Source organism: Carassius carassius, chromosome 46 (assembly GCF_963082965.1).
Source record: "Carassius carassius chromosome 46, fCarCar2.1, whole genome shotgun sequence".
Classification (NCBI taxonomy): Eukaryota; Metazoa; Chordata; class Actinopteri; order Cypriniformes; family Cyprinidae; genus Carassius; species Carassius carassius.
The window spans coordinates 14,193,923-14,206,006 of NC_081800.1; the positions used below are offsets into that span (position 1 = coordinate 14,193,923).

General features: G+C 39.0%; 1 protein-coding gene across 12 annotated transcripts in view; it reads left to right on the plus strand.

Moving 5' to 3' along the window:
* The first annotated feature begins 603 nt into the window (after window positions 1-603).
* The window catches only part of LOC132128851 (eukaryotic translation initiation factor 4 gamma 3-like), a 39,618-nt gene continuing 28,137 nt past the window's right edge, over window positions 604-12,084 (plus strand). For 9 of the 12 annotated variants that reach the window (XM_059540217.1, XM_059540220.1, XM_059540218.1 and 6 more), the window contains exons 1-3: window positions 604-839; window positions 5,887-5,941; window positions 8,736-8,906. In XM_059540217.1, coding sequence (XP_059396200.1) covers window positions 682-839; window positions 5,887-5,941; window positions 8,736-8,906 — 384 coding nt within the window. In that variant the 5' untranslated portion in view covers window positions 604-681. The remainder of the gene's footprint in view (window positions 840-5,886; window positions 5,942-8,735; window positions 8,907-12,084) is intronic. The other 3 variants (XM_059540224.1, XM_059540225.1, XM_059540226.1) reach the window with 2 other exon arrangements.

The following is a 12,084-nucleotide window of genomic DNA, read 5'->3' on the forward strand; positions in this document are numbered from 1 at the left end:
ACAAATCGGGGCCAAACCGCTCCACAAACACTGAAAGGTTTGCATATTTTATATACAGCGATAGCACTTAAACCGCATTTTTATCTAAACCATTCCTTGGCTGTTTTACAGCGTTTATTACTATATTCTTGGCTGACATCCAAGTAGGTTATGAATTCCGGATAGCGCATTCCGTACACACTCGTTGCAAGTTCCACTCGCCGAAGTGACACGAAAACACCCGAAGTAAAACGAAATCTCGGTCCTGTAGGACTGCCGGAGGCGGCCACAGCGCCATGTTGAACGGAATCATCACACTCCGTGGAAATACTCTCGTCAAAGAGCAGTTGTAACGTTAAACAAAGTGTTCTTCATTTTCCAAAGGGGGCTCACCTGTCAAGATCGCCCTGGCAAGAAGAGGCCAACTAGATCCTCGGAAACCCCGACGGGGGTGGGGGTACAGCCCCCAACCTTCAGCAATGAAGATAAACCACAATAAGCGCTAACGTTAGCTGGCTAACTTTAGCCTGGTATTCTATCAATAACCTGTTAGCTCAAGCTTTTCTATCCGCTCAGACACCGGCAACCTTATCCTAAAAGGCCCGGTGTTGACGTAACTTTTTACGTGCACAGTTTAGCCGCTAGCTAATTTATTATTGTAAATATATGTAAAGCCGTGTGTTCGTTTTGTTTTTATTTGCGATGAGTTTGCCGCCGAGAGCGGTGCCGAAACCAGCCGCTGCCTCCGCCGCTGGACCTGGAACCGGACCGTCACCCTCGAGTCAGCTGCGGGCCACCCTGACACCAGGACCGCTAACGTTACCGCCGGGGACAACGGTGCTCCAACAGCCAACGACACAGTATCCTTCTCTGAAAGCATCTTCCTCCAACACAAACCTTTATCTGTTGTTGTGTTTAAATACCCATTTCTAAACACCATAGGCATTTTTTTAGCAGTGGGGGCAGGTCTGTCCAAGGCCCAACCCCCCCCCCCCCCCCCCCCGCAACACAAACAAGTATATTTATTCACACATAATGAGGCAGATTTTCAGTTGCGATTGAACTGTAACCTTAAACAACCAAAATCTTAAGTACAAGTTGGCAGCGAGATGATCGGTTCACTGAGGCTAGGGATCTGTCACGTGACACGTCACATTTACACCAAAACTGTATTTATTGTTTGAATTTTGTAATAAAATTGACTGATTCTGAGAGTTGAGACTTTGTTTATATATCATAAGTAACCTGCTCTGTATTGTCTGTCGGTCTTCACTTTGCTTCGCGATTTTTCTGTGCATGAGAAAATGGATGTGTGGCATGATAGCATGTGAAAAGTGTCAATTGTGTAAGTTGGCAGCCCTGACTTAATTCAAATTAGCAAGAACTATGACTAATACAATAACAGGCTTAAATGAACAACATAAGTTATACGTCTTACCGTTCTCAAGGACGTGTACACCGATCTCAAGTTATTTATTCTCCAGAACGCTGCAGTCTCTTTTTTTCTCTCTTTCTCTCCCGTCGAGTGGAACCTTGCTTCGCAAAGAGAGTGCTCGCGCTCGCTCTCTCTTGTTCTTTTAAACATGCGCCCAGCTGTCACAAGCGCAGCAGTTTATCTACATTACACACCGGTCAAATAAGACTTTGGCGGGACAAAAATTCGCTTTGGCGGCCGCCAAAAAAAATCTTCGATCGGGTCAGTCGCACAAGTGCGCCTAAATATCTTTTCATGGTCGCACACAGACATATTTTAGGCGCAAATGCGAGTGAAATGGTCGCACTGTAGAGCCCTAACGTTACCGTGGCGGCAAAAATTTTGCCGTGGCGGGCCGCCATTAACTAATCAACATAGAGGAAACACTGAGCATGTGATGCCCGAAATCGGGACACTAGGTTTTGACAGCGCTGGAGTGTGTTGGACTGTGTGCCGCTTAACTATATGTTTGATTTGGTTTGGCTCTGGCTTAAGTCTGGTTTTGTCTCTTAACATGGAGAAGCTATTATTGAAGTAACATTGTTTATGTGGCTGTCAAAAGACCAGCTGTCAAACAGCAGTCGGCTTGCGTGACAGTGCTAAAGCTAGCTCTCTTTTTCTGTCTTGCTTAAGAAATAAGATGATATTTAAATAACTGTGTCAAGATTTTCTCACTCTTTATGTTATAAACCAGTGATTGAATATCCGCAGCGAAACACATGAGAAATGTTAGTCAGAATGACAGCCTCTGTCACCATTCACTTTCATTACATCGGTTTCAACACACTGATAGTGAATGGTGACTGAAACTATCATTCTGATTAAAAATCTCACAAGGGTTAGTAAATGATGACATATTTATTAATTTATTATTATTATTTTATGAACTATCCCTTTAATCCAAGACACCACGTGTGAATTGGGAAAACTAGATATGACCATACTTAGCTTGTTGATTAATTGCAGTGTATTAAGAAGACACAGTACATGTTTGGTTTTACACGTTTTTATTATGCAGATGAGGCATTTAATTAAAGCCAAGATCAAAATTCTTGTTTCATTTTTTTGTCATATTAGAGAGTGTTTGGGGTATCTCTTATCACTCAGAAAATAAATTAGACGATCCATGTTATATAAATCAGGCAGATGATATACAAACTCTTCTATAAAAACCTTCAGAATATAGATAGGAATAAAAATGTGAAGTTTGGTGTATGTAGGTGCTCCTGAAGTGTAGATTTGTGGTTCAGGACATGATATTATTTATTTATTTAGTTATGGAGAAAACTGCCTTTAAATATTATTATGCATTTAAATGCATGATATTATGCAAATTTAGTGCAATTTAGATGAAGTGTATACTCAAATGTTTATTTTGGAGCGTTTTTTTCGCATAAAAAAACATCGACCTGTAGTGTCTTGCCTTAAAGGGGTTCTTTCACCCAATACATTTAATTCTGTCAAAATTTACTCTCAAGTTGTTCAAATACTATGGAATTCAGTGGTTACCACCATCAACCGTTTGGTTTCCAGCATTTTTCAGCATGTCGTCTTTTGTGTTCAACAGAAGACAGAGACTCACACAGATTTGGAACAACTTGAGGCTGATTAAATTATGATATAATTTTCATTTTTGGGTGAACTAAAACATTTAAGATTATTTCACATCTTGGTTAGCTGTAAGAATGCAATGCTTCCCACATATACCACTTATATCTCTTCCTGACAGTAAGGTAGGGTGGACTAAACAGTGTTCAGGTTATGTTTTTCCACAGAGATAAACTGTAATACTTTTGCTTGCCCTTATTGTCTTGTTGATATTTCTTAATGGCATTAAAAAGCTTAACGCCCTTCTGTTGTAACTGTCCGTGCCCCTCTGTCAACATCTCGGTTCCAGGAAAAACAAGCTGCTGTTTGACTGTGTGGGTTTATAGGGTAGTTTTTGCATATCTGACTTCTAAAACTTCCACTTGTCATCACAAGCAAGTAAACAATTTGACGTGTTGGTCTAGTATTTGCACTGGGTCACTTAAATCCATCTAATTGTTTTTGGGAGTTGAAATAACAGGGCTAAAGACTAAATTAGACTGTGTACATGGGAAAATAGTGCTAACAATGCATAATAATACAGTCAGAGACAATGATGGCTCTCTAGGTTTTTTTTTTAGTTTTTGTGTGAGATTCCCCAAACGCATTTACAGTTAATGCTTTCGGTTTCTTTTTTTTTAACTATGTAAAAAAATGGACTGGTTTCATTTACTTGTTCATTGACAGGAAGTCTACTTGCAAATATTTCCTAGCTGAGAACTATCTGCTACAAGCTCTTGCATGAGATCAACCTAAGCATTCTTATATGCTTCTTATAACAACATGTTAGTTTATATATGGATTAATTTTTTTCAGGTAGCGCTCTGATTTAGGCAGGAGGTGTATTTAGACCATGACGCGTTGCATAGCTTTTTAGAGTGTTTTGAGCAATTGAGGATCATTTTGAAGCAGAACACAGAGCAAACAACTGTGACACTGCAAATGTAAATCTTAGTAAATGAGACTGTAGCACTAAAAAAATATCTGTAACCTACAAGCAATTTGAAACTGTGACTGTAAAAAGTTGACATGGTTTTAAGATTACTGCAAACGTTTCATGGCAGGGCGCCAAAGGAAAGTTAAAATGAGTAACTAACAGCTGTTGTTTTACAGTAAACTGTACATTATCTCTGTTTGAACTCTCTCTGTGTGTATGTGCCTGTGGTGCAGTGGAGGAGGAAGGGTTTCTCCGGCCTCTTAACGGTATTCTGGTTTTAGATACAGAACTGAGGCGGCACGGCTCTGCTGCTGGGGTGGAGATGGAAAGACGCATCTCCATCCTCTGTACTCCAGCAGCATGTTAATACACAATCTGCTTCTCTTGTATGACAACAGATGATGATTTTCCCTTGTGCAAGAACCTTATTTCTTTGTGGAATGGCACAGCATGGCTCCATCATTCAAAAGACACTGTTTACTCAGTAATGTGAAGTATGGTTGATAGATGGAGGAATTATGAGGACAGTTTTGAGCAGAGTTATATAAAGTTTGCATTGTTTTTTCCGGTGTGGCTGGAGGTTGTTAACGCTGATGGGAGCTGGCATGTCTTGACAGCTATATGAATTCTTGTGTGTGCCACTCAGTCCCTGTGTGCTGGACCCCACGCCAGCTTTTTAGAGGAACACGGAAACACTGCAAAATGAGTTGGAGTAGACTTTCTTTCAGAATGTTCACTTCTTTTTAAAGACACGTGTGGAAAGTTTCACAGGGTCAGTTGATGGCTAGATATTGGGCCCAGAACTGGTTGTCATTACGTTTGTTGATTGTGTATGTTTTTTTAAGTGTTGCAAACCTAAGTGTTTGTACTTCTGTGATGTATTGAATATTGTTGTTTAAGATATTTACTTGGTACACATTTTATTAGTCCACGCTTTCCTTGGGAATCAAACCTGTGACCTCGGTGTGGCTAGCAAAAATGTTTACTGTTTGGGCAACAGGAATGTGTCACTTATACTCTTTTAAATATCAAAACATATTTAAATCAGCTAAATTAAATCATGATAAAAATGTATATATTTTTTAGTATGTGTTCATTAAAATTTTATTTTTAAAAGCATATAATCAGCATATTTAAATACAATATCCAAAGTGAAGTTATGTGTTTGTATAGATGGTTTGTGATAGCTATCATTTAGAATGGGTTTTAAGTGAAAAAAATTCTCTTTTTGTAAAGTGTAACTGTATATTGCTAGCTGTTTTTGCCTAAAAATGTTTTAAATTTCTGTAACGTTTTTTCTGAAATAAAGTTTTTTGATATATATACAGATAGCAGTTCAAATGTTTGGGATCTGTATACTTTTACTCAGTAATGATGCATTAAATTGATTAAAAATGACAGTAAAAAATGTAACATTGTTACAAAATATTTATATATTTTAAAGAAATGCTGTTCTTTAGAACTTTTTGTTTGTCAGAGAATCCTGAAAAAATGTATAAATGCTTCATGGTTTCCACAAAAATATCAAGCAGCACAACTGTTTTAAACATTGATAATAATATGAAATGTTTTTGTACCAAATCAGCATATTAGAATGATTTCCGATACTGACGACTGGAGTAATGATGCTAAAAATTCATCTGAAATACATTTTAAAGTTGTAATAATATTTTGCAGTATTACTGTATTGTTGATCAAATAAATGCAGCCTGAGTGAGAATAAAAGACTTCTTTAAAAATAGTTGTTTATTTGCATGTGAATAAATGTCATCTGCTTGATTCTGTCAGCTCTTTTCATTTTAATGTCACTGCGCTTGAACTTCATGCATCATGTGTGTTTTCCCACCTTGTTGCTGTGTTTGGCCTTAAATACTTTCTGCCTCAGAGTTTTCCTTAATATCCCCTCTAGGAACCCAAGAGTGCCCCCGGAAGAGCGAATCTTCCCCGTCACTGCTGTTTACAATGTAAGTTAAACGCTCCATTATCTTCGCTGATTTTCACATCTAGATATGAATCTGCCATTATGGTGGCTTTACCTGAGGACTGCCCCTTTTGCTTTAGTCATTTTAAAGGGGTTATGACATGTCGGGATCCTTTGGCAGTGTATACAAACATGTTGTTTTGTCTGCCTGCAATCTTATTGTAAACCACTAGCCTACTCCTTCAGATGCACTCGATGCATGTCGACTGGACACCTGTGGCCGTGACAATGATGCAAAAATATTGTATGATTGCTTTGACTCAAACTTGGGATCAGAACACCCTTCTGTCCCTTATCTAACTCCTAACCACAGTGCATTTGAGTCATCAACATGAGGACCACCATGTGTATGGGTGGAAGTTGTTTACTGCTGTAGCTGAGTAATGATTCAGGAGAGCAGGATTCATTTTTTCTTTAAAAAAGTTTACTGACATTTGAATGGTAGTGTATATTCTGCCACTGGAAGTGAGGAAAAGCATGACATTAGTCATAATAATTTTTTATTTTTTAAATTCCATGATTTTGAGAGCACTAATAATAAAAACCTCAATAATAAAAAAGTATATTGTTTTATATATATATATATATAACAAAGTACAGTATATATTTTAGATGTCCAGTGTTTGACATGCTGAAAAAATACAGTTAAGTTTAAATCAACTTGCATAACAAAAAATCTTTAAAATTTGTTGTCAATAAATCTTCCAGATTTATTGTAAAAATACCACAAAAAGTCAGACATGGATACAATTGGCCAAATTGCAGTTTTCTAAGATAAAATTTCTTTTTATATATATATATATATATATATATTTGTCACAACTAGAGGGCATGCCAAGTGTTTTATATTGTTAGAAATTTGCCCCAGAAGGCAAATAAATTGATTTCTGACAGCAGGCTGGACTGACATGAGGTTGAGAGAGCAGGACTGATGATGTTTGAACAGTACTGTGATGAGGGAAGTAGAAGGGTGGGGTGATTTTTTTATTTTTATTTTGCTGAGCTGGTCTTTCTCCTGTGTTGGGTCAGAAAGCCCCTCGTTCTGGGAGCCATAGGGCTGCGTGTTTGATCTCACCCACCCCTTTTTAGCACAGAAGCACCCCACCCTGGAAAAGCCCAGGCTGCTGGGTAAGCTTTGTAATCTCTGCAAATAAGTGGGTCATTCTGCACCTGCTGATGTTGCCTGGGAAAGCCAGGAAGCCAGTCCTGAAATTTCAGGTGTTTAGTTCAGACTGAATGATTGTCATTGAATACGTATGCTGTACGACCATGGCAGAGATGTTTGTTTTACTGTAAGCTTCCAGATGAACACGTCTGGCACATAGATGAGCGTTCTTTAGCCCTCACAGTAGGTAAAAACAGGCCACTCTCTGTTTAAAAACCTTTGATCTGCGAGGAAGACGACGGGATTGCAGGTTTCTTGTTTTCTTTAATGAGTTATGGAATAGCTCGGCCTGCAGTCTCTCGCCGTGCAACCACCAAGTTGATCTCATTATCAGTTTCTGGCCTGCATTTGCAATTTATAATTACAGCAGCAACTTTAAAAATCCAGGGAGAACTGATAATGACACTGCACTCTCTCATATGCCTGTATAAGCAACGATAACGGACCATAGCTGCTGTTGCTGCTGCTGTAATGAGTATTCAGGAGAGTTTATGCAGTGGCTGATTGCTGTCTATGTAAGCAGAGCATGTTTGTTGTAATAGAAAGAATCTTTCTACTAGATGTAGAGAACACAGGATGAAGGCTTATTTCTATTGTTTAATACTTATTTCGGCTTTGTTTACAGTTAATTTGACCATGAGGAAAGCTGCCTCAAACTATAGCGTTTAACTTCTTAATGCATGTTTCTGGTATTACTGAGCATGATTCATCAGTTTTTGTCTTTCATGGAAATGTAATATAATCTGAAACGAGGTAAAGCCGCCTGATGACATCCTTAGTTGTTTGATGACATCAAGGCTGTGGGTGTGGGAATGTGATCTTAACCAATAGCCAAATAGCTATGTATTTGTTTTGCAGGTAATATACTGTACACAACTGTTCAAAAGTTTGGGATCTGTAAGAAGTTTTTTTTTTTTTTTTTGTAAAGAAATGAACACATTAATTTCTTAAAAATTCAGATTAAGTACACTTTTAATTGATGAAAAGTGAAAAAAACATTACTGACTTCTATAATGTTCTGAAGGATCATTTAACACGGAAAACCGGAGTAATGGCTGCTAAAAATTCAGCTTTGCCATCATAGCAATAAATTACATCTTAAAATATATTAGGAAACAGTTAATTTAAATTATATTAATATTAGCATTATTGTTTTTACTGTATTTTTGATCAAATAAATGCAGCCTTGGTGGGCGTAAAAGACTTCTTTCAAAAAAACAACAACACACTTGGACCGTGGTGTAGCTTCTCTTAAAATCAAATTTAGTAAATTGTGGTAAACTGTACAAAAAGATTTAATGTACAAAAAGTTACGACAATAACAAATAAAGATATAAAAAACAAACCACAACAACAACAACAAAAATCTCATTGAAATGTTCAGAGCTAGCCCTCTAATACTTTTTGGTCCCTTCTGGTTTTCATGGTTCGGTCACTTTCAATGCCCCCCTTCTTTCATGTTGTAACCAAATAAAACATTATTCAGCATTTTGAGTTACAAAAATAAGGGGGATTGTTAATGTCATTTCATGCTGACTTTAAAAACAGTAATTATTGTTTTGTCCAGCTCTTAAGTGTTGACACAGTTTTCCCTTTGTTTTCTTGGGTGCAGAGACCCCCTGGCCCCCTATATACAGCACATGAAATCAACAAGGGACACCCTAACCTAGCAGCCACCCCGCCGGGTCTTGCCTCCTCCCCTGGACTCTCTCAGGTATCAGTTTCAACAATATCCACTGCGCATCTATATGGTCCCCCTAAAGGCTGGGAGGCAGGAGGAGGGGTGAGTGCACCCGCACCCGAGTCTTTCTGTCTGTCTAAATGTGTCGTTTTATGTGTTTGTATGCCTTGTAGGGCAGGGCAATATATTGAATATTTGTAATATTGTTATAGTATAAATAAAAGTAAGCAACATTGTGACCACTGTAGACATATTATTGCAATTTTAATTTGACAGTTAAGTTTTTAAAGAGATGAAAATTTTGACATAATTTACTCACCCTCATGTCCTCCCATAAGGCTTTCATTCATCTTCAAAAAACACATTTTTAATGAAACCTAAGAGATTACTATACTTCCATCGAAAATCCATTCCACCAAAAATACTACATAAAAAAGCTAATGCATAGCTGTTATGATAATGAATATAGTCAAAAGGCTCAAAATACTGAGAAACAAAATATTACATATTTAGCTATATTGGTCAGCCCTAATGCCTGCCACCATTAATCAGCATATCAGTGTTTGGTTGTCTTGTTTCTCACAGGTACATTACACACAGATATATGGTCTTTAGAGGTCAGATGAAAGGTATTCCACATAATAGGATGCAGATGCCAAAGATTTCCTATGACAAACATGATATTAATAATTGATTTCTGTGGTAAATCATTTTTGATCTGTAGTAACACTGATTTCTTAGACAAGATGTAAAGCCTAGTGTTCTTTGCTTGAGTTAAGACAGATTTGATTGCGTTTTTGCACTCAGCAAATATTTGTTTGAGACCTGAGCAGATAGGATTGTAAGTTTACATAATCTTTGGAAACCTGCTGTGCTTGCTGTCAAACAGAAAGCAGTGCATCTCACTGTGATGATAAAATAAAGCTAGCAAACTAAGAAGATGCTTGACGTATAGTTGTACCTGTTCGCCAGACTCCTCTCTCTGCTGTGAAGTGCTTTGCAATGGTCTGTATTGTTAATATTTGATAGCGACCTGGCATATCTGGGTATGCCGGATGTTTTCTATCATAATTAGCCTGCAGGGAAGATTTTACGTGTGTCACGTTCGGGAACACAGGAGACAAGAGATCCAAGTGCAGTGTGAGATTTATTGGGTAATCCAAAATCAGAGTCAAAACAAGCCGGGGTCGTAACCAAACATCAGTCCAAAACAGAAACAAACAAATAAACAAACAGGATCAGGAACAGGAACTAGAAAACTAGGAACGCGAGGAAACCAGGTGACGGAAAGTAAGGACTCCATGCAAACAAACAGAAAAGGACTGGTTAATATAGGGAGGATAATGATCAACAAGTGAAGACACCTGAGTGCAATTAACAGGAGTGCAATTACTGTGATTAAGGGACAAGGCTTAGTGGGAATTTACCCCCTCCTCCATGGAGCAGCTACCAGATGCTCCACCCGAACCCAAGAAAAAACCAAGGAACACAGAGACCAGGAGGGAGGTGGAGCGGCGGAGGACCAGGGGGAGGGACGGAGGGCCAGGTAAAATGGGGAAACAGAGACAAGAAGTGCAGAAAACAAAAACAAGGAGCCCAGGGGGGTATTCCAGAAAGCAGGGTTAACTTACCATGAACTAAAACCTGAACTCTCGGTTGGTTAACCCCAAACCTTGCTTACTCGAGGTATGTGGTTCCAAAAACTCGTCCGGGAGTAAGTTAATTCAACTCAGAGTATGTTCCTGGTTAAGACTCAAGACATTCTCAACAGAGCGACGAATCGACGAGTCACTATAGAAACGGACGCTAAGAAAAAGCGCGCCATGCTGTTTCTTTCTTCTTCTTTTGTTAATTAGTTGTTTACATGCTTAGAGCATATCGCCACCTAATTGATGGCTGTGCAATCATTTTTATTTTTTTCCATTTAATCTTTAATACTTGAGAATGTGAATTATATTGTTTGTTTTATGCTAATTATACATTAAGTCATATCAGATATGTATTTTGATTTAGAATTTAGACATTATAGAAAAATGCCACTCCATGCAGTGAGATATAACATATAATAAATAAAATATATAAATATATATAAGTTAAACATTACCTTGTCATAGTGTTTTATAATTTATACATACCTCTTAATACATAATTTACAGATAACTCTTATATATGCCAATAAAAGAAATAATCATATTAGAATAATATATTACCTTATTTATTACTTATATTAGCGCTTCCTCATTAACATACATTATATATATATATATAATAGGCTATATTACATATTCTAATATTATATAATGTTGTGCGGTATCTGTCACGCCCACTGAAGGCTCGCTGAAGTGAACTAATCCTGGAACATAACCTGCTCTGGAGCAGGTTATGTTCAGAGAGTGATTTGCTATGACAACTAACATAACCTGAAAGTTACCTCCGTTTTTGGAACCGAAAGTTGAGCTTATCCATTTACTTACTCTTAAACATACCCGGGTATGTCACATAACCTGCTTTCTGGAATACCCCCCAGGAGGGAGGTGGACCGGCGGAGGATCAGGGGGAGGGACGGAGGGCCAGGTCCATAGAGGGAAACAGAAAGAAAAACAAAAACAAAGAGCCCAGGAGGGAGGTGGACCGGCGGAAGTTCAGGGGGAGGGACGGAGGGCCAGGTAATAAAGGGTAACAGAGACAGGAAGTGCAAAAAAAAAAAAACAACAACAAAACACAAGTCCATGAGAGAACAGAAAGTTCAGTGGCCCAGGGCCGAACCGAAAAGGCAGGAATCCATGGTGGAGCAAAATGGAATTGGAGCCATGCAGTTGAGTCAGAAACCCACCAGGGCGACGCAGAAGACCACTACATCCGTGCGGACGAGACAGAAGCCCATCAGGGCGGTGCAGAAGACCACCACAACCATGCGGTCGAGACAGAAGCCCACCAGGGCGGCACAGAAGACCACCACAGCCGTGCGGTCGAGACAGGAGCCCACTAGGGCGGCGCCGAGGACCATCACAGTGGGATCGATGACATAGGAGAGCAAGTCTGGATAGGCAAGTCTGAAACAGAGAACATGAACAAGTTAAGGGTGGCCTCCGTGGCCACGACAGGATCAGTCGAGCGCTCAGAGAGTTCGGCTGAGACGTGACGAGGCTCTGGAAGTTCCGCAGAGACGAGGAGAGGCTCTGGTAGTTCAGCAGAGACGTGGAGAGGCTTCGGTAGTTCAGCAGAGATGTGGAGAGACTCTGGTAGTTCAGCAGAGACGTGGAGAGGCTCTGGTAGTTCA